The sequence below is a fragment of the Pelophylax lessonae genome, assembly GCF_965119305.1.
Source record: "Pelophylax lessonae genome assembly, chromosome: 12".
In the NCBI taxonomy this organism is placed as follows: domain Eukaryota; kingdom Metazoa; phylum Chordata; class Amphibia; order Anura; family Ranidae; genus Pelophylax; species Pelophylax lessonae.
In genome coordinates this window covers 178,890,721-178,905,987 of record NC_138779.1, presented here as the reverse complement: position 1 = coordinate 178,905,987, position 15,267 = coordinate 178,890,721, and the positions used below count along the sequence as shown (strand labels likewise).

At 48.0% G+C, this 15,267-nt stretch overlaps 1 protein-coding gene across 1 annotated transcript in view; it reads left to right on the top strand.

The window, feature by feature from the left end:
- Nucleotides 1-309: 309 nt before the first annotated feature.
- Nucleotides 310-15,267, top strand: part of BCL2L12 (BCL2 like 12) — a 43,139-nt gene continuing 28,181 nt past the window's right edge. The window contains exons 1-3 of the mRNA XM_082274254.1: nucleotides 310-489; nucleotides 5,725-6,356; nucleotides 14,782-14,931. Coding sequence (XP_082130380.1) covers nucleotides 317-489; nucleotides 5,725-6,356; nucleotides 14,782-14,931 — 955 coding nt within the window. The 5' untranslated portion in view covers nucleotides 310-316. The remainder of the gene's footprint in view (nucleotides 490-5,724; nucleotides 6,357-14,781; nucleotides 14,932-15,267) is intronic.

Genomic DNA, 15,267 nt, shown 5'->3' with positions numbered 1-15,267 from the left:
CCGCCCATAGATATAAATGGCTGTGTACTGCTGTCCTTGGGTATACGTCGGTGCTATTGTAAATACGCGTACAGCCTACATATGTATGCAAAAATTACGAAGGTTACGATAACCAACGCTTTGGGATAATCCATGCTGCACCTGGACTGGTGGAAGGCGCCAACATTTTATATTGAACAGGCTTAGCTGCCCATGTGCAAGGAACATAGGAGCACTAACATAGGAACAATTTGACATTCGATTTGTAAGTGAAACCTTACTATTTTTGTGCCACTCATGTAAATTTGTTTGTTTCTATATTTTAGTGTGGTAATGTATGATGGATTCAAGTGGCAAACCTGCAGATGATGGTGGCAGCCTGATTAAGGTGAAGGAGGAAACGAAGCGTGTTTTGGAAGCCTTTTTAAAACGATCTCTTAGTGAAGATGAGGCGACACACCTAGGTCATGTGGGGCGCGTATACCACGATCCTAAGAAGTACTCGGACAGGTAAGCCCATTACTAGATCTTGTTCACACAGCCAACTTCACAAGCTCTGATCCCAAATGTGCAAACATTTTACCACCCCCTAGCAGGGCAATGAGGCTAGAGGATTTGCAGTTTGTAGGTATTGTGCTTATAGTTATAGCATGCATTTTAGTGCCGGTTCACACTAATACGACTTGTCAGGCGACTTGGTCAGCCTGGCAAGTCGCGCACCGTCGCGGTCCATTGAGTAGTACAGGACCGGTTCTAATAGGAGCGACACAAGTCACTTCTGACTTAGAAAAAGGGTCCTGTACTACTTCGGGGCGACCTGGAGCGACTTGCATAGACATTCATTTTATGAAGTCCGTGCAAGTCGCGCCGAAGTTGCGCTGTGCGCGACTTCACAGATCGCCCCCTAAGTCGGAGCGACGTAGTGTGAACCGAGACTAAGAAGAGTTCATACATTTGTTTTCAATTCTAAAGTAAAAACCGTCAGGGTTGGGCACATTGCTTGCAGAGCACCTTGGCAGCCCCAAAACCTTGGGGGGGGGCACATTGCTTGCAGAGCACCTTGGCAGCCCCAAAACCTTGGGGGGGGGGGCACATTGCTTGCAGAGCACCTTGGCAGCCCCAAAACCTGGGGGGGCGGTGGTATTCTAATATGTTCAGTGGGTAAAATAAGTATTGAAAACACCACAATTTTTCTAGGTAAATATATTTATAAAGGTGCTATTGAAATGACACTTTCACCACATGTTGGTAACAACCCATGCAATCCATACATACAAAGAAACCAAAACAAATACGTTCAGAAATTAAGGTATGTGTAATAAAATGGAATGACATCGGGAAAAAGCATTGAATACATGAAGAAAGGGAAGTACAAAAAGGCATGGAAAGCCAAGACACCAGCTTAAATCTATCAGTAATTAGAAAGCAATCCTGCCTCTAGTCAGTGCAAATTAATATCAGCTGGTTCAGTCTCAACTGATGGCCTATAAAAAGTTGTCTCATTACCAAGGTGTCACACAGGGAACATTTACTCATTATGAGTAAAAGCAAAGGGCTCTCTCAAGACCTTCACAACCGTATTGCTGCAAAACATGCTATTGGCATTGGTTTCTAAACTTCTGAATGTTCCGGTGAGCACTGTTGGGGCCATAATCTGAAAGTGGAAAGAACATAATTTCACCAGAAACTGGGCACGACCAGGTGCTCCTCGCAAGAGTTCTGACAGAGGAGAAAAATTAATTATCAGAATAGTTGTTCAAGAGCCAAGGACCACTTGTAGAGACCTTTAGAAAGACCTGGAATTAGCCGGTACAATTGTTTCAAAGAAAACCAGTATTGCACTCCGCTATGGCTCACCAAGCAAAACTCCATAGAAAAAGCATGTTGAAGCTTGTTTAAAGTTTGCTACACAACATTTAGACAAGCCTGTGAAATACTGGGAGAATATAGTCTGGTCAGATGAGACCAAAATGGAACTCTTTTCAAAGCCATAATACACACCATGTTTGACGGTCAATGGCACTGCACATCACCCCAAAAACACCATACCAACAGTGAAGTATGGAGGTGGGAACATCATGTTGTGGGGCTGTTTTTCAGCATACGGTATTGACAAACCTCATTCCATTGAAGGAAGGATGAATGGAAAAATGTACCAAGACATTCTTGATAAAAATCTCCTGCCATCTACCAGGATGGTGAACACTAAACTAGGGTTGACATTTTAGCAAGACCATGATCCCAAACTCAAAGCCAAGGAAACTCTCAATTGGTTTCAAAGAAAGAAAAATAAAAAGCTGCTAGAATGGCCCAACTTCAATCCAATAGAAAATCTATGGAAAGAACTAAAGATCAGAGTTCATGGAACCTTCAAGATTTGAAGACTGCTTCTCCATACAGGATGTTTCTTGAAGCTGTCATTATCAACAAAGGTTTTTGTACAAAGTATTAGTCCCCGTTCACACTGGGGCGACCTGTGAGGCGACCTGGTCGCCTCACAGGTCGCCGTAGGTCGCCTTCCATAGAGAAGCTGTGGACCCGTTCTAATAGGAGCGACACAAGTCGCTCCGACTTAGAAAAAGGGTCCGGAGATTCTTTGGGGCAACCCGGAGCGACCGTCATAGACCTCAATGTTATGAAGTCCGTGCCGGCCGCTCCGAGGTCGCGGGGCGAGCAGCGCGCCGCGACCTCGGAGGTCGCCCCGGGAAGTAGCGTCGCTGCTATGTGAACGGGGCCTTAAGTAAGTTTCAGTTAGCGTGTTTAAGAGCCGGTTCACATTAGCGCGACTTGTCAACCTGACAATGCACAAGTCGCCCCCGAAGTAGTAAGGAGTCGTGTCACGCTAATGTGAACCGGCTCTAATACTTTTTCCCTGGGTCATTCCATTTTATTACACATAACTTCATTTCTTAAGAAATTTGTTTTGGTTTCTTTGTATGGATTGCATGGTTTGTTACAGACGTGTGGTGAAAAATTCATGTCAATAGCACCTTAAGTGCCGGTTCACACATATGCAATCACAGACCTCGCATATGATTCGGAGCGCACTGCTCCTAAAATCACATGCGATGTCTGTGCGGTGCGAGAGTTCAGCCATACAGTTTGTATGGCTGAATTCGCACCGCAATCGCAGTGAACACGCACAGGACCCTTTTTTTGGTCCGCAGCAGAGTCGGATCGCATGGTGGTTCACATTAGTGTGATCCTATTTCTGTGCGAACTGTCAGATCGCACTGCGATATGCGATCTGATCTGGGGGTGTCGTTAACTTTGAATTGACACCCCCAGCGTATCGCATATGGCAGTGTGAACTGCCTGTGCTGTGGATGCGATGCGGGAACACGCAGTATATTTGCAGTGTTCCCGCATTGCAATAGTGTGAACCGGCACTAAGGGCCAGTTCACACTAGATGCGGTTTGAATTCACAGCACATCAAAATTGCAACCTGTTCATGCAAACTGATTGTGAAGTGTATGTTAGGTTAACGATACCCCGCAATCAGTTTGCAAAACGTAGCGCGATTTGCAGAATCGTATTGCATGGCTGCGAAAGTCATGCGATCCGATTTTGGTGCGGATAAAAAAGGGGTCCTGCCGAGTTTGGTCCGAATGCAATGCAAATTCAGCCGTACAATTTGTATGGGTGAAATTGCATCGCACAGACATCACATGGGATCTGCACAGCAATGCGGTGCGAATCACATGCGATGTCTGCCATCGCACCAGTGTGAATCTGCCCATTAGAAATATATTTACCTAGAAAAATGGTGACCGGTTCAATACTTTTTACCCACTGTAAATACTGTATTTAGAAATGGAAGTTAACCCCTTCTGGACTGGAAGGATTTGCCCCCTTAATGACCAGGCCATTTTTTTGCGATTCGGCACTGCATTATTTTAACGGACAATTGCGCGATCGTGCGACACTGTACTTAAATAAAATCGACTTCCTTTTTTTCCCACAAATAGAGCTTTCTTTTGGTGGTATTTGATCACCTCTGTGATTTTTTTTTTTTTTTTTGCGCTATAAACAAAAAAAGAGCGGCAATTCAGAAAAAAAAAATTTACATTCTGCTACATTACATTCCCAAAAAAATGTAAAAATCTAAATTTTTTTAACATTTTAGGCCAATTTATTTTCTGCTACATATTTTTTGTTAAAAAAAAAATTGCATTAAGCGTTTTTTGATTGGTTTACGCAAAAGTTATAGCGTCTACTAACTACAGGAAAGATTTGTCATTTTTATTTTTTTTATTTTTTTTTTATACTAGTAATGGCGGCGATCTGCGATTTCTAGCGGGACTGCGACATTGCGGCGGACAGATCGGACCCCTAACTGACATTTTTTACACTTTTGGGGGGACCAGTGACGTTACTACAGTAATCAGTACTAAAAATATGCACTGTTACTATAATAATGACATTACCAGGGAAGGGGTTAACACAGTGGGTGATCAAGGGGTTAAATGTAAGCCTAGGGGAGTGTTTCTAACTGTATGGGGGGCGTGGCTTTTGAAATGATCAGAGAGACCTGTGATCCTATATAGAAGGATCACAGGCGCTCTGTGATCATTCCAGAGAGAACAACGGTCAGCTGTGTTTACAACAGCTGAACGTTCTTCACTCTCAGCGGGGAACAATCGCAGGTGCCTGGCGGCAATCGGAGCCGCCAGCTCCGTGCATCGGAGTCCCCGCTGCCAACTGGGGGCGGGAGCGCGCCACCGCCATACACTCGCCCCCTAGCTGCAGGCGTGTGACCAACGTAGAGCTACGTCGGAGGGGCTGCCTGCTGCAGTAAATCTGCGGCGGGCGGGCGGTCATTAAGGGCCCTTTCAGATCAGATCCGCCTGTCAGTTTTTTAGGCGGATCTGATCGGATCCTCCATGCAGCTCTATGGGGCAGCGGATGTCAGCGGAGATACCTCCGCTGACGCCCGCTGCCATCCGCATCCGATCCTGTCCGTGAAATCTGGACGGATGGAAACCCTATTTTTCCATCCGTTCAGGGATCGGATCGGATGAGAGCGGACAGGCGGTCCGCTCTCATCCGAACCCCATAGAGGGCAGCGGGGGCTGAGACACCTCCCTCTCCGCTCTGCAAGCGGAGACGGAGCTGTCATCTGCCGACTCAGCGGGGATCGTGGATCGATCCCCGCTGAGCAACACGGATCCGCCTACGGAGGCGGACTGTGTGAAAGAGGCCTAAGAAGTTAAGCTTGTGCTTGCCCCCACCTGCTTCTTATGCATCACCATGTCATTTGAAGGGCAGCCTCAATGACCAATAGTGTGTGCATTAGGTAGGAGGGGGTGGGTCTGAGCAGCATTTTAGTTTCTAAAGCGGTTGTAAACTTCAGACAAACTTCCCTCCATTACCCCATCAACAAAGTCAGTTTTGGAGGAAATTCTTCCCGCGGAGCCATTGTGTTCTCTAGGCTGGGGAAGCCGTCCCTGCTGGGAAAACGCAGTAATTATTGCTGCCAGATATAACCACCACTAGCAATAATCACATGTAAAATCTGATAGGCTGGTTGTACCCAAGTCGATCGATCAATCCACTTGGGTACATTCAGCTCGCTCATACATGGTACAAGTCTCGCCCGGTTCCTGCTGAACCGACCGATATTCGAACCATCTATGGTAAAGGTTGAGGCCTTAGGAAAAATAAATATGTGACGCTTGGTCATCTATGTTGCTCATTATTTTAATTAACCACTGAACAGGAGTGTTTTTTGCTTTCCTCGTTAGAACAAGTCAGGAGGAAATAAAAGATGGCGTTACAAAAAAAGGCAAGAAAGGTGAACCCAGAAGAGCAAACGTGTCTGGAAAGGATAAGGATGAAAGGAGTCACAGCCCAACAATAAATGAGGAGCGCTCTCACAGCAGTAGTGGGAAGTGGAATGACCTTCTTGATGAGATCAGTCGGGTGGAAGAGACCAAGCATGGCTTTGCAACCAACTTTAAGAAGCTCTTGGGAAAGCATAGTCAAAATAAGGATAAAGCCACTACTCCAAAGGAGAAGAATGGAAGCTTACATAATAAATCCAGAGGTTCTATTGAATCTGTACTAGAAGACCACGGGAAGAATGTAGCTAAGGGGGATTCCATTAAACGCCCCAAATCACCGAATCCTCTGCTTGCCTGCACAGTGGCGGCATCCACAATCTCTCTTCCTGATGAAAAACAAAATGATATTGAATCTCATGAGAAGCAAGGGACTCAAAAAAAGCTTAGTCGACCTTTCTCTTTTAAAAAATTGAAGTTTAAGAAAAAGACGAATAAAGATGAAAGCTCAGCAACAGATACAGCACCAGTACGTCCTAACTTCTTACCGGTGACGCCTTACTTCGAGTCAGACAGCTCTCCCCATCACAAAACTGGTATGAATATATATTTTTATTTTATAATTTTATTTTTAGTTGGCACATGACTAGTATTTCCATCGCTACATGGCTTCCCTATTCTACTATATTATAGTAGACAAAAAAGAGGAAAATACAAAAAAAAATGTAATACTAAAAATAATGTAGCCTTCTATCCTGTAACTGGTCATTTGCAATTCATAAAATTTTTGTCCTGAGGATTTCTCTGTCGTTTGATGGACACCGCTTAAGATCTTCATAACTGTTGGGTTATACTGTCTCCTACAGGAGTGGGACACTAGGCTACACCTAGGGGCAGTCCCAAGGGAATACTCCCTCTCCCTGGTATAGGCACTTAGTTTTTTTTTTTTACCTAGTCAGAAGTAAGGACCTAGTTCCTTGCTGGAATCTCTGGTTCTGGCAATTTTTTTTTTTTAGATTTTTTTTTTTTTTTTTTTTTTGAGGTCTACAATCAACTGCCGGACCGGGCAATGGGCTGGATCATCTAGGTCCAGTGGTCACCCCAGTCTGGCCAGCGAGCGCGCGCAGACCTCAGCTCCTCACTAGGTCAGCCGCGACATAGCACCACTGGATGGGGGCTGGCCTGCAAGTTAAATGCCTCATGAGGTCGCATACAACGGGGTCTCAGCCGAGTCGCAGTGTTCCTCCTGGCTGTCAGCCCCCCATTTCGATGGAGAGGGGTTCTGCCTGGAGCGGTGTCCGCCTTGTTTGGTGAGTAGGTGCCCCCCTCTCCCCCTGGAGGGTTTTGTGGTGGATGTAGGCCCCTCCTTGGGATGGTTGGACCTCCGGGTTCACCTTTTTCCTGTCAGGCACTCACCGCTTGTCATCTGTCCCCCATCCTACCCCCCTCTACATATGTTTGGGGCTGTTTGGATGGTCTAATCTACCTCGTGGGGTGGGGGCAGGGCTCTATGCTGGCGGTGGGGGGGGGGGGGTGCGCTGCCAGCTACTAGACGGTCGACTGTGCGGGGGGGGGGGGGTTGTACCTGGTGGGGGCTCCTTACAGGTCCCTGTAAGCCTCATGGTGCCACCATTTTGTTGTAGTCTGTGTGTTTCTATACACGGCGGCCATATTTGTGTAGTGCGGTGGTCATTTTGCAGTGGTTGCCATTGAAAAAAGCAGCGGCCATGACAGTGGAGCCCTGTGGGCGGTGATTTCGGTGGTGGAAGCCCCTCCTCCCCTCGTGCTGACTCCTGGATCCTTTTACTTCCTGATCGCCGTGCGTGGCGTGCAGATTTTCCTGGTGGCTGCAGGTGCCTGTTTCTGCTGGGTGGCGAGTCTGGTGGGGTTCTCTCTCTGCTGAGGATCGCTTGGTGCTTGTGCCTGGCGACCAGGTGATGCTGCCAGCGCGGTGGTGGTTGTCCTTTGCAGTGTTTTACACTTTTTGTGGGGTACCCCTGGTGACTCATGGAGTCTTTGAAGCACATCTCCCCACCAGATCCCCTCTCTGAGGCTGCGGGGCCCCCCGGGTCCCAACCATCCATCGATACACTGAGGGTGGTCTTGGAGTCCTTTGTGTCCCAGGTGGAGGTGGTTTTCGGTCAACGGGCTAGTAAAAAGCGCCCCCTGCCTCATCTGTCTCATCAGATACTGAATCTGATTTGGCCGCCACGGACGTGGGTCACCCTGCTGGGTCTGCAACCACACGTCCGGAATGCTCAGACAGTGAGGATGATTCCTCCACATCTGCAACTGCGCGCGAAAAGGCGCTGGTGGAAGCACTGATTGTATCTGTGCGTGAGACCTTGCAGATGGAGGATGCAGCTGCGACCGAGGTGCAGGTTCCATTTGGCACTCACAAGCCATCCAGAGAGGCAAAGGTGTTTCCTTTCCCCGCCTATTTTGACAGAATTGTCGCTAAAGAATGGGGGGCGACCAAAGTGCCCCGGTGGGGTCCCTAAGTGCTTTACTAGGCGTTACCCCTATGAGGAGTCCCTTCTTAAGAAGTGGACTGCTCCACCGGTGGTGGGCCCTCCAGGTGGTGGACCCTCCGGTTTCCAGATTGAACTAGGCAACTATGATTCTGGTTGAAAAGTCCCTGGTCTTTAAAGATCTGGCTGACTGGAAGGCTGAGGCTGTGGCCCGCAATATGTACACTCTGGCTGGTTCGGCACTGAGGTCAGTTTTCACCATTGCCCTGGTGTCACAAACTCTGACTGAGTGGGCTAAGCTTTTTACGCTGTGACCTGGAAGGAGAACATTTGGCCCCTGCCTTTGCTGTACTGGTGGACCAGCTGGTCCAGGGCACTACAGTTTATCTGTGATGCCTCTTTGGATGGGGCTCCCCTAGTGGCTCAGCTCTCTGTTTTGGTAGTGGTCATTCGTCGTGTCTTTTGGCTCAAATGCTGGTCTACGGACCAGACTTCTAAAAAGGCCTTGACTGATCATTCCTGTTTGGAGCTACCCTGGATGACATCATAAAAGGTCTCACGGGGGGAAGAGTACCTTTCTTCCGCAGGCTACTAAGGGCAAGAAACCTCATCGTAGACGTGGGCTTTCCTTTTTGGCTCCTAAGAAGTTTTTCATCCCTCAGGGTCGACTGACAAGGGCTTGAAGCCTTTCAGGGCCTCCTTTTTGGAGGATCCAAACGAACCTGGTCTGGCAAGCCGAGAGCGGGCTTCTCCAGACCCGCGAACAAGGCTGCTTCAGCATGAAGGTGCACCCTCACCAGTATCGGGTGTAGGGGGGACATCTTCGCTGGTTTCTGGACCCGTGGACTTGCCTGGTGAAAGGCAAGTGGGTCAACTAAGTAATTCGGTCCAGCTACAAGATCGAGTTTGCCTCTTGTCCCCCCGTCAAGGTTCTTTCCTTCCAACTTGCGCCTGTCCCTGGACCGCTTACAGGGTCTGTTTGGGGTGGTACAAGACCTGTTACATCAAAGGGTGATTGTCCAGGTTCCGACTTCGGAACAATTTCAGGGTTTTTACTCAAACCTGTTTACAGTTCCCAGGAAGGAAAGCAAAGTGCATCCAATCCTGGACCTCAAGGCGCTGAGCTGCTTTGTGTGGGTGCAGAAGTTCAGAATGGAATCCATGCGCATGGTGGTGGCATCCCTGCGTCAGGGGGATTGCCTCGCCTCTATCGACATCAAGGATGCTTACCTTCACATTCCAATATGTGCCAGTCACCAGCGCTTCCCCTGCTTTGCCGTGGGAGAGGAGCATTATCAGTTTGTGGCATTACCCTTTGGTCTTCACAAAAGTGTTACCCCCAGTGCTAGCTTTGCTATGCCGACGGGGGATCGCGGTGCTGGGCTACTTGGAGGATCTCCTTCTGCAAGCTGCTGTGGTGGAAAACCTGGAGATTACAATACGAACTCTGCGAGAGTTCGGCTGGATTCTGAATTTTCAGAATCTACCCTGGTTCGGTCCAAAAAGCTGGACTATCTGGGCCTGACACTTGACTCGGCCTTAGTCAGAGTGCTCCTTCCTCTGGACAAACTCCAGAAATTGCAGGCTGCAATTCGTCTCCTGTTGTCCAACAGATGGTCATCCCTCCAGACTTGCATGTGGGTGCTGGGCCTGATGGTGTCTACCTCTTAGGCGGTTCCGTTTGCACAGTTCCATACGAGGTCCCTGCAAAGGGAGAATCTGACCAAATGTTACAAGACTCCACAGTCTCTGGACAATCAGATCCAGCTGAATCTGGAAACAAAGGAGTCTCTGATATGATGGCTTTGTTCTCCGGCGCTTTGGCTGGACAAATCCTTCCTCCTCTTGTATTGGACAGTGGTCACCACGGATGCCAGTCTGTCCGGCTGGGGAGGCATCCTCGGCAAGCATTATGCTCAGGGGATCTGGAGGCTGGAAGAGTCCAGACTACCTATCAATGTCTTGGAACTCTGAGCAATCACACTGTGTCTGGACCATTGGATTGATCCTCTTCAGGGTTGTCCAGTGCGCATTCAATCGGACATTGCCACGGCCGTGGCTTATGTCAATCACCAAGGGGGCACAAGACGTGTCCTGGCAGCTTTTGAGGTAGCCGGTATTCTAAGTTTGGCAGAACGGTTCGTTCCAGCCCTCTCCGTGGTACATATTCCCAAGGTGGAAAACTTGCAGGTGGATTACCTCAGTCGGCAGGCGTTGGACCAAGGGGAGTGGTCCCTTCATCCGGAGGTGTCTCATCAGTTGTCTCTCCATTGGGGCACCTCCGAGTTGGATCTGTTGGCATCTCGGCTCAACAGAAAGGTACAGAGGTTTGTGGCTCGGTCACGGGATCCTCTGGCGGATGCCACAGACGCGCTGGTGGCCCCGTGGGGTCAGTATCGTCTGATTTACGCCTTCTCTCAAGCTTCTGCCAAGACTTCTAGGCAGGATCGAGGCAGAAGGGATTCCAGTCATCTTAATGGCTCCGGACTGGCCTCGCTGGGCCTGGTACGCCGATCTGGTGCAAGTGGTCGCCGGCGTTCCTTGGAAGCTTCCTCTCAGGGAGGATCTGTTGTTCCAAGGGCCAATCTTCCATCCTGCTTTACAGTCACTGGCTTGGCTGTTGAACGCCAGGTGCTGAAGGATAGAGTTTTATCTGAGTCTGTGATTCCTACACTGTTAAAAGCTAGGAAATCTACTTCTAGGAGGATCTACCATCGTACATGGAAGACGTACATTGCGTGGTGTGAGTCTCTCGCTCCTTCTCGGTGGCTCACATATTGACCTTCCTTCAACGGGGGGGTTGAACAGAAATTGGCCTTGAGTACCATCAAGGGCCAGGTGTCAGCTTAAACATCCGAAGGAAATTGCCTTGCATGCCTTGGATGTGATCTGGGCAATTAGGGTGTACCTGGCAACTACGGAGTCTTTCAGGAAGTCAGACTCTCTCTTTGTGCTTAAGGATGGGCCTAGTAAAGGGTTGTCTGCTTCCTCTGCGACCATTTCCAGATGAATCGGACGGACAGTGACTCTGGCCTATTCCATCAAGGGTCAGGTTCCTCCTTTCCCTGTTAAGGCAAACTCTACTCGGGCTCTTAGTGCCTCCTGGGCTTTCTGCCATCAGGCGTCAGTGACGCAGGTTTGCAAGGCGGCCACCTGGTCATCGGTGCACACTTTCGCAAGGTTTTATAAAGTGGATGTGTTGGCATCTGCGGATGCTTCTTTTGACCGCAAGGTTTTGCAGGCTGCTTTTGGAGGACCTGATCCTCTTCGAGTGTGTATTGTTTTTTTCAGGTGAGCTCCAGTTGCCTGGTTAGCTGCTGTTTAGTCTTGGGAAATTGTTTTCCTGTTCCCATCCCTCATGTTTAACACTGCTTTGGGATGTCGGTTATGAAGATCTGAAGCTGTGTCTGTCAATGAACGAAAGAAAAAATGGGATTTTCGACTTACTGTAAAATCCATTTATCTGATGTTCATTGACAGACACAGCACCCACCCCTCTGTGGAGTTGTAATTGTTCTGACACTGATTGTAAGGAAATTATAGCAGGGAGAGGTACTATATCCCCTGGGACTGCCCATAGGCGTAACCAGACTTTTTTTCTGCCTAGTGTGCCACTCCTATAGGGGGCAGTACAACCCAACGGTTATGAAGATCTGAAGCTGTGTCTGTCATTGAACATCAGAGAAATGGATTTTACGGTAAGTCTAAAATCCCATTTTCACTTCAGGACACTTTTTCAGAGAATGCCTGTGCAAGGCAGAGGATGTCACATTTAAAGGATTAGTTCACCTTTCAGAGCATGTTACGCCATATGCGTCAATACGTTTATTTACAGCTAAGGTCTTGTCCTCAGTAAACTGGGGGTACGTTAATGAGCGCTCTCATTCATTCATTCATTCATTCATTCATTCATTCATTCATTCATTCATAAGCCTTGCAGCTTGAAAACAGTCACCCTGTTTCAGGTAAAAGCTGAAAGTTGTGCAAGGCTTTTCTTTAGAAGCCTGAGATTGCACCCCCCTGATCCACTGATCGTAGGTGCAATGCTTTGCAGGCTCCTGAGGGAAAAAATAAATGCACATTTTTTTCCTTCAAAATGTGCATTTATTCTTTTTTTCCTAAAAGATGAACTTAACCTTTAAAGTGGTGCTAAAGTAAAAAAATGTTTACCCTAATGCATTCTCTGCATTAAAGTGGAAGTAAATTTCCATCTCCTATTTTTCCTATAGGAAAGCCTAGAATTCAATTACATGCAGCCAGTGACATCACCTGCGCATACGCTCTAAAGGAACGGCCACCCGTGCCTTTCTTTCAGAGCCCTGTGCCGTGAACAGCGGCTCTCGCGCCCATGCGCGGGAGTTTCGTCATCGTGGCTCCGGCCAGTCACTGAGCTGGAGTCCGTGAACTAGGAAGCAAGATGGGTAAAGATGGGAGCCCCTGCAGCGCTGACTTCTCGGCATGGGAGGGCTTCGTTTGCAGGTAGGTTTAACATAGTATGTATCACATACTAGCACATTATGACAATACCTTTGCGGGTTCCCAAAAAAAAAAGGCCAGCGGCTTACAACTGTTTCAAGGTTAAAAAGCCTCCCCACTATCTTTATTCTCTCCTCCCATCCCTAAACATTTACCTGACTCTTCTCTCTCTGTTCCAGTTGTAGCACAGCACCTCTCACTTCCTGGTCTCACAGGAGACAACTGAGAGCAGCAGAAGGCTTTTGCTGGTAGTCAAACTCCTGTGAGGAGGTAGTGGAGGGCGTGGCTAACTGGCTCTGTATGTGTCTATGGACACACACAGCCCGGGTCAGTAGTGTGCACACTCACGGGTGCCCCTATAGCAGCCAGCTTACTAAGAAGGCACCTGAAAGAAGAAGTAGTGGATAGCGCCGGTGGGGGACTGCCAAAGAGGTCGTAAGGGAGCGCTCTGTGCCGCATCATTGCACAGAGCAGGTAAGTATAACCTCTTTAATAATTTTTGGAAAATAATACATTTTTTCGTATCATGTTAATCTATAGACCTGCCATGTAAAATTATTTACCCATAGGTCCTTGTAAAACGAGAAAACAAAATGTGATCATTTTACGCTTGGGCAATTAACACTCCAAAATTCACTTAAAGCGGTAGTAAACTTTAGATAAAAAATATTTCCTTCTGTCAGGTAATGATAAAATGAGCTAATAGAAAGACTTACCTTAAAATGAAGCCCTCCAGTGGCGTGCTGTCACTGCATGGCTTGCATCTTCCCCTGGTCTTCCTTCCTGGTTCGTGGGCTCCAGCCGCATAAATGGCCAACCCACAACGACATCACTCGCATGCGGGAGTCATGTCCACAGCACAGAGCTCTGAAGGAACGCCATGAGTATGCCATTCCTTCAGAGCGCATGTGCCAGTGATGTCACCAGCTCCCAAACAAGAGACTATCTCCTAAACGATGCGCTTTTAGGAGATAATCATTTTACCTGTAGTTAAAAATCACAAAGCGGAGTTTACTACTACTTTAAATCTTCATTACTTGGAAAAAGCAGCATTCCATCAACTAGTATAATGATGTAAAAGATGTCGTTTGCAGAGCCAGTACACCGAGCTGCTGCTGTAAAATTAAAGAAGTAGGGCTAAAGCTCCTTTGGCCCTACTTCTCCTGGGGATCACAGAAGTGCATTTTGTGGCGAAAGTCGCTTAGCTGGTCCAGGCTATGGAATGATCCTGACTTTAATGTCGAGATCTACCCAGATGCTTGGATCAGCCTCTCAGTGGGCCGCTGGGATACTGAGCTAGCCGCTTCCACCCCCTCCACAGTCTGGCGCTCAGGTGAGTGCTGGAGGGGTAGAGCAGAAATCCGATGACTGACAGTCACCAGCTCTCTGCTCCCTGAAGACCGAGAACTGATCGATCATCAGTCTTGGATCACTTCACCTTCGATGTACAGGCGGCAGGGGACAGATGCAGCATTGATCCGATCCACCTAGGTGAGTATGAATGTTTGTTTTTTCATACCCCGCACATCTTTTTATATGAAACTGACTTCCGTTGCCCCAGTAGAGTGCCCAGACAGTAAAGGAGGCAGATGATTTTCCTGTTTTATGTCAAAAGTCCACCCAGATGCTTGAAATGGCAGCTGGATCAGCCTCTCAGCGAGCCGCTGGGAGACTGAGCCAGCCGCTCCCACCCCCTCTACAGTCTTCCCCCTCCACATTCTGGTGCTCAAGTGAGTGCTGGAGGGGTAGAGCAGAAATCCAGTGACTGACAGTCACCAGCTCTCTGCTCCCTGAAGACCGAGAACTGATCGATCATCAGTCTTTGATCACTTCATTCTCGGTGTACAGGCGGCAGGGGACAGATGCAGCATTGATCCGATCCACCTAGGTGAGTATGAATGTTTATTTTATTTTTTTCCATACACCGCACATACCACGCACATCTCTTTTTACATGAAACTGACTTCCATTGCCCCAGTAGAGAGTGCCCAGACAGTAAAGGAGGCAGATGAATTTCCTGTTTATGTCAAAAGTTTATTAGAAGGTTTAGTAAATCTTTGCGCATCTTTCACAGGTAAACTTGAAGACTCTGAGATATATTCTTTGGCTGCAAAGAAGCTGGAGACATTGTTAAAACATAAGAAAGTGAAGAGCCCTTTGGAGCCTCACCAGCCTGTCAAGTTTTCAGAAAAGGTTCCAAGGGCCCCTCCTGCAGCTGCCGCTGGTAAGATTATTTCATTACTCTGTTCCAATGTGTACAGTTAGCTTCACCATACTGTATCTGCATTTCTTCCTAATGGTATTTTACCATACATATGTATGGCTAAACAGGCGGTTGACCTGTATTTTTATTGCCCACCTGACTTGCTGTGGTTCAAGGCATCACAGCCGCTGCAAATTTAACTCGACTTTCAGAGTTTGACAGGTGATACTGCCTGTCAACTTTGCCCATTGCGGTCACTTCTGGACGGTGGGTGGTCCTTAGATTTTTAGCCGCCCACAGCCACCAACCCCCCTCCTCAGCCCTTGCATCATCACTTTGTACTACTAGTAGAGGAAA